Genomic DNA, 21176 nt, shown 5'->3' with positions numbered 1-21176 from the left:
TCTTCTGTTCAGTTTTCTATGATAAAAATCTAATGATACAAAAAACACTTGGGAAAAGGCGAAGTGTTTTGAACTTGTCAAAATGTAAACATGAGTCCTACTTATTTCTTTAATCTTATCATAGTCATGTGTTTGGACAGGTTAAATTAAGTTTTATTTATGGCATAATTTCACAATATCTCTCCTAAATGTCTTTTACAAACATCAGTGCATATGTGTAGGATATATAATATAAAACTATAAGTTAGCTCAGTTTTGTTTTTCTTTTCTCAAAAAAAAATTTCTGGTTGTAAAATACCTATGTATCCCAGGGAGTCCAATTTAAAGCAAAACAAAACCATTCTTACTAGGTAGAAAAAATTTCAAATCATTTGCACATTCACATTCTATGCATTTTCTCATGGTCAACAAATGGACTCAAATGGTTTAAGTTATCCCACCATTTAAAGAGAAAAGTGTCTGCAATAATCTTAAACCATGGACTTAACTTAATTTCACCACCTGTTGCCTTCTTCATAATTTCTTTGAGTTCTTCCTTTGATGCATAGCAATAGCTTTTAATCTCATTGGGATCAAGGTTACATTCATCTTCAGAAACAAAATGTAATCAATTTCATGTTCACCCCAGATACCATCAGATTGGGCCTTGTAGTAAATTCTTGTTAGATAACGGATTTATTTTATTTAAATCAACCTCTAACAAGGGCATTCCTAATTCAGCTTTTAAGCACCTCTGTGCTGCTCATTTCACGTGGATGGCTTTGTTTTCTTCCAGCTCACCTGGATTATCTAATGAATGACTACAGCAACTATTGGGGAAACAATAATTTTAAAGGTAATTTTAACATCTGATCTCTGTTGTAACGGGAGCTTATTTTTCAGTATTAAACAAGAAGACACTAAAAGCTTGATGTAATAATCATTTGTCAATGTTTTCATTCAGTTGACAAATTTTCTTGGTGTCAGCCTCAATTTTATTGTCATTGTCATCAATAAGAATATTCATCTCTGGGCTGGAGAGATGGCTCAGTGGTTAAGAGCACCGACTGCTCTTCCAAAGGTCCTGAGTTCAAATCCCAGCAACCACATGGTGGCTAACAACCATCTGTAATGAGATCCAATGCCCTCTTCTGGTATGTCTGAAGACAGCTACAGTGTACTCATATATAATAAATGAATAAATAAAATATTTAAAAAAAGAATATTCATCTCTGCTAGAAGCTGAACCTGTTTTTTATCAAGATGCTTGGTATTTATTTCAGGCATTGTGACAGAATGTCTGACCTGACCTAGAACACAGAGATTCCAGTTAGAGGTTTGCTAGCTTATTTTTAGATGCTTGTCCTAGTACACATTTGCACCATGGGGTCCCAAATTTATCCAGTTACAGTACTTCCCCTACTCCTATCTAAGTCCTGGGCAATAGGCACTAAGTATCATCTGCTTTTGGGAGAAAAGTACAGTGTTGATTCAAAAAACTCACCTCAATGGAGATAAAAGATAACTTATTCTAAAACCAAATGAGTGACCATGGCTAGGGAACAAAGATTTAGGTCACCCCATGTTCAATGTTCCAATGTGGAAGTAGTTTCATGAAGCTTTTATAGTAACAGAACAAAAAGAAAAAAATCAATCAAGACAGGTTTCTACATTAATGGAAAGGTTAGGTAGGTTTTTAAAAGGGGGGAAACCTGCTTTAGGCTTCAGCTACTATTTGACAGTACTCTTAGCTTTTTTTTTTAATATTTATTTTCTTTACATATCTGAGTACACTGTAGTTGTCTTCAGACACACCAGAAGAGGGCATTAGATCTCATTACAGATGGTTGTGAGCCACCATGTGGTTGCTGGGAATTGAACTCAGGACCTCTGGAAGAGCAGTCAGTGTTCTTAATCACTGAGCCATCTCTCCAGCCCCTACTCTTAGCTTTTTGATTGGTTGGAAAACTAATACCTCGTGCATTCCAAATGGAAGCGTGAGTTCCGTATGTTCCAATTGGCTTATCTGAAGGTCCTGAAGATGTTAGGTACGGAGGTGGATAATAAATTAAGGCTATTAAGAGATCTGTAGAGGGCTGGAGAGATGGCTCAGCAGTTAAGAGCACTGACTGCTCTTCCAGAGGTCCTGAGTTCAAATCCCAGCAACCACATGGTGGTTCACAACCATCTGTAATGGGATCCGATGCTCTCTGCAAGTGTGTCTTAAGACAGGGACAGTGTACTCATATAAACAAAAATAAACAAATCTTTAAAAAAAAGATCTGTAAATGGCCCATGATAAATTGGCTCTGGATTTGCAACATTGTAGACTCCACAAGATAGGCAAGTTGCACTCCCCACCTTGGACAGTATAGCTTTTTTCTTTTAAAAAATAATATTTATTAAATATATATGAATGCCCTGTAGCTATCTTCAGACACACCAGAAGAGGGCATCAGATCCATTACTGATGGTTGTGAGCCACTATGTGGGGCTGGAGATTCAACTCAGGACCTCTGGAAGAGCAGTCAGTGCTCTTAACCACTGAGCCATCTCTCTAGCCCGACACTATGCTTTTAATGGGCAAAAAACAAATGTGAATATCTGTCAATAAAATAAAAAAAATATTATGTGAAAAAGTTCCATTTTCTCCTATCTCAGTGGTGGAATTAAATAAATCATTTATTTATTCATAGCACATTTATGTCATAGCATGTAAAATATTTAAACATTATAACATTATGAATTATTTTTCTTTTTTTTTGGAGCTGGGGACCGAACCCAGGGCCTTGCGCTTGCTAGGCAAGCGCTCTACCACTGAGCTAAATCCTCAACCCGACATTATGCATTTTAAACTACATTCCTTTGAGGCTGATATGCTAGAATTACTTCTGCAAAGCTAGAATCATTTTCCCAAACAATTTTTAGGATCTATAAAGTGACTTTTATTTAACTAGGCTTCTGGGCTCTGTCTTTGCACATGGTCAAAAGCCGACCAAATATTAAGAACTGGGTTGAAGCCCATCTTTAGGCAGGGAGTTGGGGTTTCAGGTCTTTTGCCGCCTGGAACCTACCAGGTGGACAAGGTTGCAGACCGGCCTCATATTCTGTGCACGCGCGGGCACCAATCCTACCGCGTGTTCAACTTAAGGGGCGGAGCCTCACCTCTCTGACTGCTACTGTAGTGTAAAGTCGCTTTTTGGCGTCTTTGGCCGCTGCTGCAAACCGACAGCCTCCATCCAACCCGCAGCATGTTGTTGCCTATGGTCAGCCGGTGGACAGCAGGCCTATGGCACGGCCGGACTAGGACGTCGTGGTGTGCGGCCGCCGCGCTCCGAGATTCCAGGGTCGTCCTCCGGCGTGCGGCCTTGCGCACTGAGCCCGCGCGACTGCGGAGCGGCGTGCTCCTGCCGCTAGCCGAGCCTTTGGGGTCACCCGGGCGAGCGCAGGTCGGCCGTTCGTGGGCTGGGGTGGCGGGGAGCGGGCGCAGCGTGCGGTCTAGGGAGCTCCAGTGCGAGTCCGGGAGGAGCAGGCCTCGACTTCGGGGGCCCGCTGCTGCTGTCAATCCAGGGAATTGACTCTCTTTTCCTAGGCTATTCAAGCACCACAAATGGTCCCAGATTGTGTGGTCTGTGATAGCAACACCCAGTTTAGTTTCTTCATTTGGGGGGGGGGGGGTGTTGGTCTTTTTCGAAGACATGGTGTCCCAGTTTTGTAGACTCACCTGGCCTGCATTCACCATATAGATCAGGTTGTCCTTGAAATCAGATTTCCCATTCTAGGATTAAAGATGTGCTCCACTACGTAGGGGCTAATTTCTTACCCTAGAGCTGAAGGTCAAAAGGATGCTGGGTGCTAAGAAATTGATGTAACACCTGGAGACAGGAGCAAAAGGAATTTGTACAGTCTCATAAGTTGTGTTATTTGTTTTTAGGAATTTCCTTGATTACCGAGAGAAAGATGTGGTATGGGTGGGATAGCACAAACTCCGTAGTATTTTAAACTATGTAATAACGTAAGAATTTTACGGGTTTCTGAGACAGTGTTTCTCTTGTGTAACCTTGGCTGACCTGGGACTTGCTCTGTAGACCAGATTGGCCTTGACCTCATAGAGAACTCTGCCAGAGTGCTGGGATTAAAGGCGGGGCTCGGCAAGAATTTTATGTATTTTATGCTACATTATAATGTATAACAATTAAAAACCTTTTAAGAAATGCCGAAAGTGGTAGTTGGGTTATTTGTCGTTAGTTGCTTGTGGATGGGTTTCCCTATGTAGTCCTGGCTGATCTGTTGTTGACCAGGCTGATGTTGGCTTTAAACTCAGAGAACCTCCTGTTTCTGCCACCTGAGTGCTGGGATTAAGGGTTTGTGCTATAGCCAAGGGCAGATATTGGAGTCTTAAATTTCAACAGAAAGAAATTTAAAAGTAGGCCTACTTTTTACATTTTTAAATGTGGGCAATGTGAAATTAATTTTTAGATGCTCATTTTCACATACATGGGAAACTTGTTATTGTGAGATTTCGTGAGCTTTCAAGCAAGCTTTCTTGCTAAGAGATAAGAGGGCACAGGGTGTGGCAGTGGCATATACTTAAAAAAAATCCCAGTGTTAGCTCAAGAGGACATGGACTCATTAATGACTGGACTTCATCTGCAAAACAAAAATGGGTACAAGGTATTTCCAAGTCTTTTAGGGAAACAGCCATAAACAGTTTAACTAGTTATTAATGTAAGTAGTTCATAAGTACTAACCATAGGATTGGTAGGATAAGCCTAGCCTGTGGAGGCTCTTGTCTTCAGCACCATAGTTTGATCTTTGGACATGGATGTGCTCAGACATGTGTGTGCACAGGAACCCACCAAACAAAGCAAAGCAAAGCAAACCCCTCAATTTACAGGATTTTGCTTAGATTGTTTTGTGGGTTTTTTTGGCTGGACTTGAACTCAGATTCACCTGCCTTTGTCTCCTGACTGTTGGGATCAAAGACATGTACCACCTTGCCCCCTTGTTTTGCTTAGATTACTGTATTAAAGCTAATTTAAACAAATATTTTTGCATATGTAATATGTCTGGGTACACACATGTGGAGGTCAACATTGGTTGGCTTCTATCTCAACCTTATTTAAGATTTTTTTTATCAGTACACTGTAGCTGTCTTCAGACACACCAGAAAAGAGCATCAGATCTCATTACAGATGGTTGTGAGCCACCATGTGGTTGCTGGGAATTGAACTCAGGACCTCTGGAAGAGCAGTCAGTTCTCTTAACCACTGAGTCATCTCTCCAGCCCCCAAGGTTTGTTTGTTGTTTTTTTTTCTGAGGCCAGGTTGGTCTCAACTCAGATCAGTCTTCCTCTGACTCTCAAGTGCTGAGATCAAGGGCTTGCACCACCACTGTGCAGCAAGATTTTTATTTCATATATGTGGGTGTTTTGCTTGTGTGTGTGTGTGTGGGTGTGTGTGTGTATGAATATATATGAATGAACCATACACATCAGTGCTCATGAAGGCCCAAAGAGAGGGCATGGATCTCATGGGCTTGTGTAAATCATGTAGGTGCTGGGACGCTGAATCTTGGTCCTTTGGAGGAGCACTGAGCCTCTCTATCCTGAAACCTGATTTAAGAGATAAGATCTCTTTGGGTGTGGTGTTCTCTGATTGGCTAGAGTGGCAGGCAGGAAGCCCTAGGGATCCTCTAGGTTATTAGAGGGAATTCTTTGTATGGCATTGTAACAAGTTCTCTTCATTATACTTAAAGGAGAAAAAAACAACTTTGATAAAAATAAAAGTTTGTTCAAATAGCCGGTTACTCAGTGGTTTCTTGTTTCAACAGATACCTGTTTGTTGGAGACCATGTGTCTGCCTCTTACATACACAAGTTGGTAAACCAGAAGATGGCAGGCTGATTTATACTGGGAACCTGGCCCGGACAGTATTTGGTGAGTAATCTGAAGTGGGGTTATTCCTTTTCTCTTTTTCTTTTTGAGATTATAAAATAATCACATTTCTTCCTTCCTTTTCCTGTCTTCAAAACCTATACACCTCATTTTCCTTTAAATTCATGGCCTCTTATCTTCACTAACTGTTATTGCATGGGTATATGTATATGCATAAATGATTCTAAATATAATCTGTTGAGTGGATACAGTGTTACTTGTGTGTGTTTTCAGGGCTGTCTGTTTTGTGATGGAAAACCAGTTGCTGTGTTCTTTTCTGGGGAAGACCACCTCTCCCAGGCCCAGCTTTACTCAGTTGCCTGTAGTCTTTGCATGGGGTTGAGGTCTCTGGGGCTTGCCTCTGCCCAGCAAACCCTTTTTAGCATATGTTAACCTCAGCTTTTTAACATCACTCAATTATTATAACACATAGAATTGTTTTTTCCTTAAAGCTTATTGATCCAATGTGGAGGTTGAAACTTTGTTTGTAGGGGTTTTAAAGACATGTGAAGGCTGAGTTGCAGTGTGTGGTCTGACAACTGGGCCCTGAAGCTTTCTTTTCATCATCGTTTGTCCTAGAGTAGCCACCAGACAAATATAAATACGTGACTATTCTAGAGTGGAAGAAGACTCTTATATTTTTATTTGAAGCATCCCTCAGAAGCTCATATATTTAATATGTTAATAATAAAAGCACAATCATAACATAATATATTTATTAAATATATAATGATATATATTTAATAGCCTAACTTCCCCAGCTGATGGCACTGCTTTGAGAATTCTGGAAACTCTAGAAGGGGCCTTCTTCTAGAAAGTAGGTCACTGGGGGTGAGTTCTTGGAGGGAGGAGTGTCTTGTTCTGGACTCCTTCCATCCTTTCTCTGGTTCCACTTTGCCTTGAAGGTCTTCCACTACATACATCTTTTGGGGTGATGTTTTGCCCAAGTGCATAGGCACTAAGCAACTGTAGATTGAGAACTCAGAAATAATGAGTCAAAGTTGCCTTTTCCTTCTTTTAAGTTACTTTTCTTTAGTATTTGGTCATAATACAAAAGCCCTGACCAAAAGTCTGGTAACACCTCTTTTTTGTTGTTGCTTTGAGACAAGATACTGACTATCCTGTATGCCTGGCTGGAGTTATAGCTTTTTAGAATAGGTGTTTGAAGCTGGGTGGGGTAGCCTTCTCTGGTTTACATAGTGAGTTTGAGGATAGCCAGAGCTACATAGTGAAATCCTGTCTCCAAAAAAATGTGACACGGTGACAGGGGCCTCTGTAATGACATCATTTCTAAATTTAACATTTAAAATGAGGGTGGGGCTGGCAGTGTTACTCAGTGGTTAGAATACTTCCTTGCCTGGTGCTTGAAGTCGTTCTGTGTTCAGTTCTGAGCATTGGGAAGGAACGTTTTATATTTCCAAAATGTGTAAATCATGTTTCTTCCGTTTGTCTTAGAATCTGTAGAAGGTTTCTTCAGTTTGTCTTAGAATCTGTGGAAGCCTTCCTTATCTTCCCAGGACTAGAGGGTGGTTGTAGAGAAGGAAAAGATGACATATTGAGTAACATCAGGGAGCTGTTTACTGACTTCCGTCGTAGTTTAGTGGACACACCGAGAAGAACTTGGTGAAGTTAAAGGATTTGTTAGGTCCCCAGAGATTGTCCTGTAGTTTAATAACCTCAGTAAGTATAGAGTCAGAAATTCCTTGCAGATTGCTGTATGGCCAAGTATTGTCACAAAATTTCAGTGCTTACATTTACTCATGTTAGAATCAAATGACTATATAAAATTTAACTCTGGAAATCTGTTGGTTCTCAATTATTTGGTATTAAAGTATGCTTAAAATTTTAGCTATCTATAACTTTTTCAGAATAAGGACCAAATATTGTACTGACTTTAGAATTACAATTTAATGAGTATTATTATTATTAAGGGGTTAGAAATATCTTCAAAAGTCCTTACTGAGTTGAAGGTTTATATAGGAAAGTTTATTGAGTCATGCTGTATACTTCCTTGACTCTTGTTTATAAAAAAGAAAGCCAGGATTGATTTTTGTATGGATAAGATATAATGTCTGTGGAAGAGTGTAACGGGGTATCAAAGTTGTACAGATTTGGAGCTAGGCAGAGGTTTAGAGCACTGGCTGCTCTTCCAGATTCAATTCTCAGTGACCACATGGAGGGTCACAACCATCTGTAAGTACAGTTCCAGGGGATCTGACTCCTGCCTACAGACAGGTATACATGGATTGCACAGATAAGTCACCCAACACATAAAATAATGATTTAGAAATTTTTTGGCCAGGCAGTAGTGGCACACACCTTTAATCCCAGCACTCAAGAGGCAGTGACAAGGGGGTTGGGGATTTGGCTCTGTGAAGAGTGCTTGCCTAGCAAGCACAAGGCCCTGGGTTCGGTCCCCAGCTCCGAAAAAAAGAAAAGAAAAAAAAAAAAAAAAAAGAGGCAGTGACAGGCAGATTTCTTTTTTTTTTTTTTTATTTTTATTTTTTTATTAACTTGATTATTTCTTATATACATTTTGAGTGTTATTCCCTTTCCCGGTTTCCGGGCAAACATCCCCCTCCCCCCTCCCCTTCCTTATGGGTGTTCCCCTCCCAACCCTCCCCCCATTGCCGCCCTCCCCCCACCAGTCTACTTCACTGGGGGTTCAGTCTTAGCAGGACCCAGGGCTTCCCCTTCCACTGGTGCTCTTACTAGGATATTCATTGCTACCTATGAGGTCAGAGTCCAGGGTCAGTCCATGTATAGTCTTTAGGTAGTGGCTTAGTCCCTGGAAGCTCTGGTTGCTTGGCATTGTTGTACATATGGGGTCTCGAGCCCCTTCAAGCTCTTGCAGTTCTTTCTCTGATTCCTTCAACTGGGGTCCTATTCTCAGTTAAGTGGTTTGCTGCTGGCATTCGCCTCTGTATTTGCTGTATTCTGGCTGTGTCTCTCAGGAGCGATCTACATCCGGCTCCTGTCGGTCTGCCCTTCTTTGCTTCATCCATCTTGTCTAATTGGGTGGCTGTATATGTATGGGCCACATGTGGGGCAGGCTCTGAATGGGTGTTCCTTCAGTCTCTGTTTTAATCTTTGCCTCTCTCTTCCCTGCCAAGGGTATTCTTATTCCCCTTTTAAAGAATGAGTGAAGCATTCACATTTTGATCATCCGTCTTGAGTTTCATTTGTTCTAGGCATCTAGGGTAATTCAAGCATTTGGGCTAATAGCCACTTATCAATGAGTGCATCCCATGTATGTCTTTCTGTGATTGTGTTAGCTCACTCAGGATGATATTTTCCAGTTCCAACCATTTGCCTACGAATTTCATAAAGTCATTGTTTTTGATAGCTGAGTAATATTCCATTCTGTAGATGTACGACATTTTCTGTATCCATTCCTCTGTTGAAGGGCATCTGGGTTCTTTCCAGCTTCTGGCTATTATAAATAAGGCTGCAATGAACATAGTGGAGCACGTGTCTTTTTTATATGTTGGGGCATCTTTTGGGTATATGCCCAAGAGAGGTATAGCTGGATCCTCAGGCGGTTCAATGTCCAATTTTCTGAGGAACCTCCAGACTGATTTCCAGAATGGTTGTACCAGTCTGCAATCCCACCAACAATGGAGGAGTGTTCCTCTTTCTCCGCATCCTCGCCAGCACCTGCTGTCACCTGAGTTTTTGATCTTAGCCATTCTCACTGGTGAAATCTCAGAGTTGTTTTGATTTGCATTTCCCTTATGACTAAAGATGTTGAACATTTCTTTCGGTGTTTCTCAGCCATTCGGCATTCCTCAGCTGTGAATTCTTTGTTTAGCTCTGAACCCCATTTTTTAATAGGGTTATTTGTCTCCCTGCAGTCTAACTTCTTGAGTTCTTCGTATATTTTGGATATAAAGCCTCTATCTGTTGTAGGATTGGTAAAGATCTTTTCCCAATCTGTTGGTTGCCGTTTTGTCCTAACCACAGTGTCCTTTGCCTTACAGAAGCTTTGCAGTTTTATGAGATCCCATTTGTCGATTCTTGATCTTAGAGCATAAGCCATTGGTGTTTTGTTCAGGAAATTTTTTCCAGTGCCCATGTGTTCGAGATGCTGCCCTAGTTTTTCTTCTATTAGTTTGAGTGTGTCTGGTTTGATGTGGAGGTCCTTGATCCATTTGGACTTAAGCTTTGTACAGGGTGATAAGCATGGATCGATCTGCATTCTTCTACATGTTGACCTCCAGTTGAACCGGCACCATTTGCTGAAAATGCTATCTTTTTTCCATTTGATGGTTTTGGCTCCTTTGTCAAAAATCAAGTGCCCATAGGTGTGTGGGTTCATTTTTGGGTCTTCAATTCTGTTCCATTGGTCTATCTGTCTGTCTCTGTACCAATACCATGCAGTTTTTATCACTATTGCTCTGTAATACTGGTTGAGTTCAGGGATAGTGATTCCCCCTGAAGTCCTTTTATTGTTGAGGATAGTTTTAGCTATCCTGGGTTTTTTGTTATTCCAGATGAATTTGCAAATTGTTCTGTCTAACTCTTTGAAGAATTGGATTGGTATTTTGATGGGGATTGCATTGAATCTGTAGATCGCTTTTGGTAAAATGGCCATTTTTACTATATTAATCCTGCCAATCCATGAGCATGGGAGATCTTTCCATCTTCTGAGGTCTTCTTCAATTTCTTTCTTCAGAGTCTTGAAGTTCTTATTGTACAGATCTTTTACTTGCTTGGTTAAAGTCACACCGAGGTACTTTATATTATTTGGGTCTATTATGAAGGGTGTCGTTTCCCTAATTTCTTTCTCGGCTTGTTTCTCTTTTGTGTAGAGGAAGGCTACTGATTTATTTGAGTTAATTTTATACCCAGCCACTTTGCTGAAGTTGTCTATCAGCTTTAGTAGTTCTCTGGTGGAACTTTTGGGATCACTGAAATATACTATCATGTCATCTGCAAATAGTGATATTTTGACTTCTTCTTTTCCGATCTGTATCCCCTTGACCTCCTTTTGTTGTCTGATTGCTCTGGCTAGAACTTCAAGAACTATATTGAATAAGTAGGGAGAGAGTGGGCAGCCTTGTCTAGTCCCTGATTTTAGTGGGATTGCTTCAAGTTTCTCTCCATTTAGTTTAATGTTAGCAACTAGTTTGCTGTATATGGCTTTTACTATGTTTAGGTATAGGCCTTGAATTCCTATTCTTTCCAGGACTTTTATCATGAAGGGGTGTTGAATTTTGTGAAATGCTTTCTCAGCATCTAATGAAATGATCATGTGGTTCTGTTCTTTCAGTTCGTTTATATAATGGATCACGTTAATGGTTTTCTGTATATTAAACCATCCCTGCATGCCTGGGATGAAGCCTACTTGATCATGGTGGATGATTGTTTTGATGTGCTCTTGGATTCGGTTTGCCAGAATTTTATTGAGTATTTTTGTGTCGATATTCATAAGGGAAATTGGTCTGAAGTTCTCTTTCTTTGTTGGGTCTTTGTGTGGTTTAGGTATAAGAGTAATTGTGGCTTCATAGAAGGTATTCGGTAGTGATCCATCTGTTTCAATTTTGTGGAATAGTTTGGATAATATTGGTATGAGGTCTTCTATGAAGGTCTGATAGAATTCTGCACTAAACCCGTCTGGACCTGGGCTCTTCTTGGTTGGGAGACCTTTAATGAGTGCTTCTATTTCCTTAGGAGTTATGGGGTTGTTTAACTGGTTTATCTGTTCCTGATTTAACTTCGGTACCTGGTATCTGTCTAGGAAATTGTCCATTTCCTGCAGATTTTCAAGTTTTGTTGAATATAGGCTTTTATAGTAAGATCTGATGATTTTTTGAATTTCCTCTGAATCTGTAGTTATGTATCCCTTTTCATTTCTGATTTTGTTAATTTGGACACACTCTCTGTGTCCTCTCATTAGTCTGGCTAAGGGTTTATCTATCTTGTTGATTTTCTCAAAGAACCAACTTTTGGGTCTGTTGATTCTTTCTATGGTCCTCTTTGTTTCTACTTGGTTGATTTCAGCTCTGAGTTTGATTATTTCCTGCCTTCTACTCCTCCTGGGTGTATTTGCTTCTTTTTGTTCTAGAGCTTTTAGGTGTGCTGTCAAGCTGCTGACATATGCTCTTTCCTGTTTCTTTCTGCAGGCACTCAGCGCTATGAATTTTCCTCTTAGCACAGCTTTCATTGTGTCCCATAAGTTAGGGTATGTTGTACCTTCATTTTCATTAAATTCTAAAAAGTCTTTAATTTCTTTCTTTATTTCTTCCTTGACCAGGTTATCATTGAGTAGAGCATTGTTCAATTTCCACGTATATGTGGGCATTCTTCCCTTAGTGTTATTGAAGACCAGTTTTAGGCCGTGGTGGTCTGATAGCATGCATGGGATTATTTCTATCTTTCTGTACCTGTTGAGGCCCGTTTTTTGACCAATTATATGGTCAATTTTGGAGAAAGTACCATGAGGAGCTGAGAAGAAGGTATATCCTTTTGCTTTAGGATATAACATTCTATAAATATCCGTTAAGTCCATTTGGCTCATGACTTCTCTTAGTCTGTCTACGTCTCTGTTTAATTTCTGTTTCCATGATCTGTCCATTGATGAGAGTGGGGTGTTGAAATCTCCTACTATTATTGTGTGAGGTGCAATGTGTGTTTTGAGCTTTAGTAAGGTTTCTTTTACGTATGTAGGTGCCCTTGTATTTGGGGCATAGATATTTAGGATTGAGAGTTCATCTTGGTGGATTTTTCCTTTGATGAATATGAAGTGTCCTTCCTTATCTTTTTTGATGAATTTTAGTTGAAAATTGATTTTATCTGATATTAGAATGGCTACTCCAGCTTGCTTCTTCAGACCATTTGCTTGGAAAGTTGTTTTCCAGCCTTTCACTCTGAGGTAGTGTCTGTCTTTGTCTCTGAGGTGTGTTTCCTGTAGGCAGCAGAATGCAGGGTCCTCATTGCGTATCCAGTTTGTTAATCTATGTCTTTTTATTGGGGAGTTGAGGCCATTGATATTGAGAGATATTAAGGAATAGTGTTTATTGCTTCCTGTTATATTCATATTTGGATGTGAGGTTATGTTTGTGTGCTTTTCTTCTCTTTGTTTTGTTGCCAAGACGATTAGTTTCCTGCTTCTTCTAGGGTATAGCTTGCCTCCTTATGTTGGGCTTTACCATTTATTATCCTTTGTAGTGCTGGATTTGTAGAAAGATATTGTGTAAATTTGGTTTTGTCATGGAATATCTTGGTTTCTCTATCTATGTTAATTGAGAGTTTTGCAGGATACAATAACCTGGGCTGGCATTTGTGTTCTCTTAGGGTCTGTATGACATCTGTCCAGGGTCTTCTGGCTTTCCTAGTCTCTGGCGAAAAGTCTGATGTGATTCTGATAGGTCTGCCTTTATATGTTACTTGACCTTTTTCCCTTACTGCTTTTAATATTCTTTATTTTGTGCTTTCGGTGTTTTGACTATTATGTGATGGGAGGAGTTTCTTTTCTGGTGCAATCTATTTGGAGTTCTGTAGGCTTCTTGTATGTCTATGGGTATCTCTTTTTTTAGGTTAGGGAAGTTTTCTTCTATGATTTTGTTGAAGATATTTACTGGTCCTTTGAGCTGGGAGTCTTCACTCTCTTCTATACCTATTATCCTTAGGTTTGATCTTCTCATTGAGTCCTGGATTTCCTGTATGTTTTGGACCAGTAGCTTTTTCCGCTTTACATTATCTTTGACAGTTGAGTCAATGATTTCTATGGAATCTTCTGCTCCTGAGATTCTCTCTTCCATCTCTTGTATTCTGTTGGTGAAGCTTGTATCTACAGCTTCTTGTCTCTTCTTTTGGTTTTCTATATCCAGGGTCGTTTCCATGTGTTCTTTCTTGATTGCTTCTATTTCCATTTTTAATTCCTTCAACTGTTTGATTGTGTTTTCATTCAATTCTTTCAGGGATTTTTGTGTCTCCTCTCTATGGGCTTCTACTTGTTTATTTATGTTTTCCTGGAATTCTTTCAGGCATTTTTGCGATTCTTCTCTGTAGGCTTCTACTTGTTTATTAATGTTTTCCTGTGTTTTTCTAAGGGAGTTCTTCACGTCTTTCTTGAAGTCCTCCAGCATCATGATCAAATATGATTTTGAAACTAGATCTTGCTTTTCTGGTGTGTTTGGATATTCCATGTTTGTTTTGATGGGAGAATTGGGCTCAGATGGTGCCATGTAGTCTTGGTTTCTGTTGCTTGGGTTCCTGCACTTGCCTCTCGCCATCAGATTATCTTTAGTGTTACTTTGTTCTGCTATTTCTGACAGTGGCTAGACTGCCCTATAAGCCTGTGTGTCAGGAGTGCTGTAGACCTGTTTTCCTGTTTTCTTTCAGCCTGTTATGGGGACAGAGTGTTCTGCTTTCGGGCGTGTAGTTTTTCCTCTCTACAGGTCTTCAGCTGTTCCTGTGGGCCTGTGTCTTGAGTTCACCAGGCAGGTCTCTTGCAGCAGAAAAGTTGATCTTACCTGTGGTCCCGAGGCTCAAGTTCGCTCGCGGTGTGCTGCCCACTAGCTCTCTGCGGCGGCAGCAACCAGGAAGATCTGCGCCGTCGTTTCCGGGAGCTTCAGTGCACCAGGGTTCCAGATGGCGTTTGGTGTTTTCCTCTGGCGTCTGAGATGTGTGTGCAGAGTGCAGTCTCTTCTGGTTTCCCAGGCGTGTCTGCCTCTCTGAAGGTTTAGCTCTCCCTCCCACGGGATTTGGGTGCAGAGAACTGTTTATCAGGTCTGTTTCCTTCAGGTTCTGGCGGTGTCCGACAGGCAGATTTCTTTGAGTTTGAGGCCAGTGTGGTCTACAAGAGCAAGTTCTAGGATAGCCAGGACTGTAACAAGAGAAAACGTATTGAAAAACAAAACCAAAAACAGAACAAAGAGTACAACTGTAATGTGTAGAAGTTGTTGCCTGAGTCTTTCAGCGTTATGGATAGCTATGGGAAGCTGCCATGTCAAAGGTCAGTACTACTTTGTATATGGGAACTTGGGGAGAAACACTGAGGAAGTGCTGTGATTTGGGGCATTAACTGCTGCATGGTAAACACTTGAAGACTTTTCTCATTATTATTAGTTTAGTCACAGATAATTACAGATACCATATCTGCTATGAATTATATCAGGGGCACTGTGTCAGGGATACTACTTAAAGGTAATGCAGAATCTGAACATTGGTAGGAAAGAAAAGACGAACCTACAAGTATTCAATGCAGTGTTATAAATTAGATCTGAGTTCACATAGAGGCGACGGATTAAGATGGTCGCATTGTGATGGTGTTCTATTAGGTCTTGTCTGATGAGTAAAGTCTGATCTGGAAGCGAGGAAGGAGCATATACATCTAGGTGCAGGATACTTAGTCCAAGCAGAGGCAGGAAGATTTTCAGGCTGAAGGGATCTCTGGGTGTGTCTGAGAAAGATTCCCTACATCTGCTTAGTTGAGGTGGGATGATCCACCCTACATGTGAGTTTGTCATTCCATGTGTGGGGTCTTGGGCTGGAGAAAGATGACAAAGCTCATTGAGCTCTTCCTAAGGGAACAGAACTGCCTGTGTCTGGCCACATTCCATCAGCTCCTGCCTGCTGCTAGCTAGCTACACTTTCCCATCTGGTAGTTTCTTTTTAGTAAGTGAGAACAATAGAAATGTATTTCTTACAGGTCTGGGGACTACAATGTGACCTGGGTTACATTTTGTGAAGACTGTAGGAATTAGTGACTCTTGACTACCCTGGCATTCTTGGCTTGTAACTTGCCTAACTGTGACTATTGCTTGCTCTTCCTGTGGCGGCCTTCCCTGCATCTCTTTTTGTGACCTTATAAGGGCACTTTCATTAGATTTAGAGCCCACCTTAATCCTGCATGATCTTATCTTGTTCTTTACATCTACAAAGATCTTATTTCCAAATAAGGACACATTATAAAGTTCTTTAGGCATCAGTTTCAAGAGACACTAACTTACTACAGTGTGACAAAAGTAATGGGGAAGGTAATTTGGAAGGGGTGAGAGTATTATATAGGAGTCAGCATGGTCCTCATTTATCCAGTGCACTGATGTCATATCAGGCACCTGTGAGAAGAGGAGAGGAACGGAACTGCTCTTAAATTACTAAAAAAAATAGTTGAGCTTCCTGCCAGTAGCAGTATGACTGCTTAGTTCCAGCTTTGTGAACAGTAAGTTGTCAGACTTTTGTTTTTGTCAGTTTGGGAGAAAGCAATAACATTTAACTTTGATTACATGTATCTTAGGAATGAGATTTTTGTACCGATTTATTTAAATTTATTTAAGGAGACATTTACATATTTCCCTTAAAATGTCAAGCTTTTTGGTTTTCTCATTCCACAAACATTTATCCTTCTGGTATAAGTTCAGAGTATCTCTGACAATGATTGTTATAGGGAATGTGCGCATGAATATAGATCCCTTGGGCTGAAAATGCAGACAGTTGTGAGCCTTTCATTGTGTCTGCTGAGAGCGGAGTCCTGAAAGAGCCCCACTCCCCTGACTGCTGAGCACCCCTGCTTTGCTTGTGCATAGGATCTCGTGCTGTCTTGTCTCGGGTAGACCAGCTATGGAGCAGAAGCTGCTTGTTACTTCTGCTTCTGCCCTCTGTGTTCTGGGATTACACTTGTGTGGTACCATGTCCAGCTTTGTCTCTGTTCTGAGTCCTACTGAAAATGTTTCCATTTCAGATTTAAAGGACTGCATGGATATGGATACTCTGTGATTTCTGTCTTCACACTTATATCTCTGCACTCTGGGTTTTCCGTGGCTTACGGGATAAAGGGTGGATTGAATTTTATCCTTTTGTTTTTAAGGTTTTAATTTGTATTCTGTGTGTCAGAGAGAGAGACGTGGCATATGTGCAGAGGTCAAAGAGCAGCAGTTCTCTCCTATCTTTGTGTTGGTTCTTGGGTTGAAATTAGGTAGTTAGAGCTTGTATAGCAAGTTCCTAAAAACTTCACATCACTTAATAAAAAGTTAATTTTTTTACATATGATTTCTTTCTTTTCTTCTTCATTTTTCAGGACAGGGTTTCTCTGTGTAGCCCTGGCTGTCCTGGAACTCACTCTGCAGACCAGGCTGGCCTCCTAACTCACAGATCCACCTCCTGAGTGCTGGGATTAAAAGTGCCTGCCACCATGCCTGGCTTACCCACTAATTTTAGAAATGTCTTTATTCTATATTAAATTTCAACATATAATTCAATGTGGTTGAGGTCTTTTTATGCATGCATCAGTGTTACACTAGTCTCTTTCTCTCTTTTTCTTTCTCTTTCTCTGTGTGTGTGTGTGTGTGTGTGTGTGTGTGTGTGTATGTATGTGTGTGTGTGTGTGTGTGTGTGTATGTGTCTGTCTGTCTCTTTGTGGACCTGTGCCGCTCTATTTTGTAGTTTATTAATGTCTGACAGAACTAACCCTTATCTCATTGTCTCATTGACATTTTTCCTCAAACTCTTACTGTGTATATTTTCTAAGTATATGGTATTTAAATTATTTTGCTTGTTTTATTTTTTGAGACCAAGTGTTTCTACATAGCCAAGGCTGAACTTGAACTCACAACCTTCCTGCTTTAGCCTTATTCATGAAGGGTCAAATTACTTGAATTCCAACTATTAGTAACTAGCCATATGCCTTTGTGCATTGCTTCATCCTCCTCCTCCTCCCTCCCTTTTGTGTTCGAACACTTGAGTGTGAGGGCGTATGTGTGTATGTGTGTGAGTGCCTCAGAGATTGATATCGGGTATTTTCCTCTATTGCTCTTGTTTTCTTTTCATTCTGTTGCTGTTATATAGTGCTTGGACCAAAAGCAACTTAGAGAGGAGTAATAGATTTATTTCAGCTTATATGCTGCAGTCCGTCATTGAGTTGAGTTGGGACAGGAGCTCAAGCAAGACCTTGAAGCAGAAACCCTGAAGGAGTGCTGCTTGCTGGTTCACTCACAAACTCAACTAAGCTAGGTTTTTTTTTTCTTTTCCTTTCTTTTTTTTAAAGATTTATTTATTTATTTTATGTATATGAGTATACTTTATCTGTCTTCAGACACACCACAAGAGGACATCAGATCCCATTACAGTTTGTTATGAGCCACCATGTGGTTCCTGGGCATTGAACTCAGGACCTCTGGAAGAGCGGGTCGGTGCTCTTAACCACTGAGCCATCTCCCCAGCCCCAGCCCTAAGCTAAGTTACTTTTGCAACACAGGACCACCTGCCACCATGGTGCCACCAAAGTTGAGCTGGGCCCTCCTATATCAATTAATAATCAAGACAATCCCTTCTAGACATGCCCATAAGCCTCAACCAGGACTGCCTTCTCTTGGGACTAGGCTGTGCCAAGTTGATGGTTAATGCTAATTACTACAGGTCATTACCTTATTTTCTGAGACAGAATCTCTCATTGAACTTGGAGAATTTGGGGTTGGTTTTGATTTGTTAGACAGGGTTTCTTCTGTGTAGCTCTGGCTGTCCTGGAACTTGATCTTTACTGACCTTGATCTCAAGAGATCTGCCTGGCTCTGCCTCCTCTGAGTGCTGGGATTAAAGGCATGTGCCATCATGCCTAGCTTGGGGATCATCGTTTTGGTTAAACTGGCTGGCAGCAAGCTGTGGGAATCTGCCTGGTTCTGCCTCCCAACTCTGGAGTTACAGGTTGTGCTTCCGTGCTCAGCTGTTCTGTGGATGCCAGAGAGATGAGCTCAGCTTGTCATCCTTGTACCTACTGAACCAGCTCTCCAGCTCTCCATGGCTTTGGACACAGGTCTTCGCTCTGTACTCAGGCTGGCTTACATTTAACTTGTTAATCGTGCAGCCCTTGGGGTTACAAGGATGAGCTTCTCTTTTTCAGTTTTTTAAATTGTTGGTGGTGCTGGGGATCAGCCTAGGACAGCAAGCATGTTAAGCAAATACACTCTATGGAGTACTTCAGGTACTTTTGTCTGTCCGTCTCTTTTTTTGACTTTTCCAGAAACAGTCTTAGCATGTAGTTCATGGCAGCCTCAAAATTGTAACCTTCCTGCCTCACCAATTCTCAGGGTTTACATGGAGCAATGATAACAATTTTGAACCTCTCTGGACTTTCTCTCTATATTTTATGAGTGGAGTAAGTTAAGCTTAAGACAGAAGATAGAACCTGGCACATAAGAAGCACTTGTGTCTGGCTGCTGTTGTGGGTGGAATGATTATTCTGTCAGCTTTGTCGTCGCTGTGACCAAGACTTAAACTACTTTATGGAGGAAAGGTACTTTCTCGCTCACAGTTTTGGAACGGTTGGCCGTGGTTGCTTGGCCTCGTACAGAAAATCAGGGTGGTAAGGGTAGATGGCAGAGGAGCTTCCTCATTTCATGGCATAGGAGAGAGACAAGGAAGGGCCCGGTGGACATTTTGATTTCAAACTGTAACTGGAATAGGAAGAAAAGGTTGGAGGGATTAATAGGGTAGATTGTTTTATAAAATTTAAAGTTATTAATCTTGTTATAATTTTTTCCCTTTAGGTGTGAAATGTTTCTCTTATTCTACAAGTGTGGTCAGCCTTGCATTCTTACCGTACCTTCTCTCACAAAGTAACATGATGTTTGGAAGTCTGCCTTTGCAAGTCTTATTTTATGGAGTCATGGGGAGCTTCACGGTGATCACTCCCACGCTGCTTCACTTTCTTACAAAAGGCTATGTCATTCGGTTGTACCATGAAGCCACAACAGATACTTACAGAGCCATTACTTACAATGTTGTGCTTTCAGAAAGCAGCACAGTGTTTCACCAGGGTGACGTGACAGTTCCAGAGAGTGCACACATATTTACCACTTTTTATGCTAAAACAAAATCGCTATTGGTTAATCCAGCACTCTTTGTAAACCCTGAAGACTATAACCATCTAATGGGTTATGACAAACCATTCACTTTTGATATGGAAGAAGTCAATGAAAAGAAACTGCACGAGGGTGAGAAATGAACCTGTTCTTTGTCTGTGCTTAAATGTCATGCATTTTTAGCTAACAATAATAATAATATTGCCTTTACTTTGTTATTGTTTTCTAGTGAGTGATTGTTAAAAACATAAAACAAGTGTAAGTAAGGGCTGAGGACGCAGTAGTTGGTACTGTGTTTGCCATATGTGAGGCCCTAGGATCGGCCTTCATTTACCCAGTGTGCTTTTGTACAGCTATAATGCCAGCACAGCGGACATGGAGGGAGGAAGATCAGAAATTTGAGGTCATCTTGGTTATGTAGTAGGTCTGAGGTCAACCTGGACCTTGTCTTAAAAACAGAAATTGAAATTATCGAGTAGAATTTTGAATAATTTTTACATGACAATGTTCCTATGTAATAAAATATGTTTAATTAAGAACAAGTTGTCTTTGTTTAAAATGTGGGTGGTCATGTGTATTCTGGTATATGTATGGCTACATTTATTTGCTGATATTGTTTTTAGAGAGAATCTCACTATGTAAGCTGAATGTCTGGAACTTACTGTGAATTAATAGAGACCAGAGATCTATCCTCTTCTGTGTGTGCCAATACATCTGGGCCATGAATGGATAGAGTAAGAGTAGGTGCCTAGGACTGGAGAGATGGCTCAGCGGTTAAGAGCACTGTCTGCTCTTCCAGAGGTCCTGAGCTCAATTCCCAGCAACCACATGGTGGCTCGCAACCAACTATACTGGGGTCTGATGTCCTCTTCTGGTGTGTCTGAAGACAGCTACAGTGTACTCTACATAAAATAAATATTAAAAAAGGTATGCCACCACTACCCAGTATGTGTTTGAGTTTTTGTTTGTTTGTTTTTGGCTCTGGTTTTTTTATTTGTTTTGTTTTTAGTTTTTTAATTATTAAAATAATTAAAATTTTATGTGTATGAGTGTTTTGCCTGCACAAGACAGAAAGAGGAGTTGAATTGCTTTGACCCAGAGTTACAGAATGTTGTAAGCTGATATGTGGGTAATTAGAACCAAACTTTGGTCCTTCTGTAAGTGTGTTTTTTAACTGAATCATTTTAGCCCCAACATTTTAAAGTAGTTTCAGGATTCCTGAAATCTTTATAACTTTATAACTTGTTTTAGTCTTAACAGCCTCCTCCTGCTGTCTCTGATGTATTGTACATTTACAATGCTTTTGTTGTTTTGAGACAGGTCTGTTTACTATATAGCCCAGGCTGGTTTAAATTTGAGCCGATCATTCTGCGTCAGCCTCCTCACTGCTAGGATTACAAGCAAGCACCAGCACGCTTACTTAATGTTAGATGTTTGTTTCTTTGAATTTTTATTCTCTC

General features: G+C 40.6%; 1 protein-coding gene and 1 pseudogene across 1 annotated transcript; one reads left to right on the top strand and one right to left on the bottom strand.

Annotated features, from left to right (window-relative positions):
- Window positions 1–378: 378 nt before the first annotated feature.
- Idi1-ps1 (isopentenyl-diphosphate delta isomerase 1, pseudogene 1) lies at window positions 379–913 on the bottom strand (annotated as a pseudogene).
- A 2197-nt stretch (window positions 914–3110) lies between these two features.
- On the top strand, window positions 3111–20743 carry Tmem70 (transmembrane protein 70). The gene is made up of 3 exons (NM_001109258.1): window positions 3111–3428; window positions 5812–5917; window positions 19402–20743. The coding sequence occupies exons 1-3, from the start codon at window positions 3231–3233 to the stop codon at window positions 19857–19859; spliced, it is 762 nt and encodes a 253-aa protein (NP_001102728.1). The 5' UTR covers window positions 3111–3230; the 3' UTR covers window positions 19860–20743.
- Window positions 20744–21176: the final 433 nt, after the last annotated feature.

The sequence above is a fragment of the Rattus norvegicus genome, chromosome 5 (assembly GCF_021556685.1).
Source record: "Rattus norvegicus strain SHRSP/BbbUtx chromosome 5, alternate assembly SHRSP_T2T, whole genome shotgun sequence".
Lineage (NCBI taxonomy): Eukaryota > Metazoa > Chordata > Mammalia > Rodentia > Muridae > Rattus > Rattus norvegicus.
This window is presented reverse-complemented; position numbering and strand designations above follow the sequence as displayed.

Coding starts and splice junctions, on each gene's coding strand:
- Tmem70 (NM_001109258.1), top strand. CDS start 3,231: ATGTTGTTGCCTATGGTCAGCCGGTGGACAGCAGGCCTATGGCACGGC. Junction 3,429..5,811: donor GGTCACCCGGGCGAGCGCAG/GTCGGCCGTTCG, acceptor TTGTTTCAACAG/ATACCTGTTTGTTGGAGACC. Junction 5,918..19,401: donor CCTGGCCCGGACAGTATTTG/GTGAGTAATCTG, acceptor TTTTCCCTTTAG/GTGTGAAATGTTTCTCTTAT.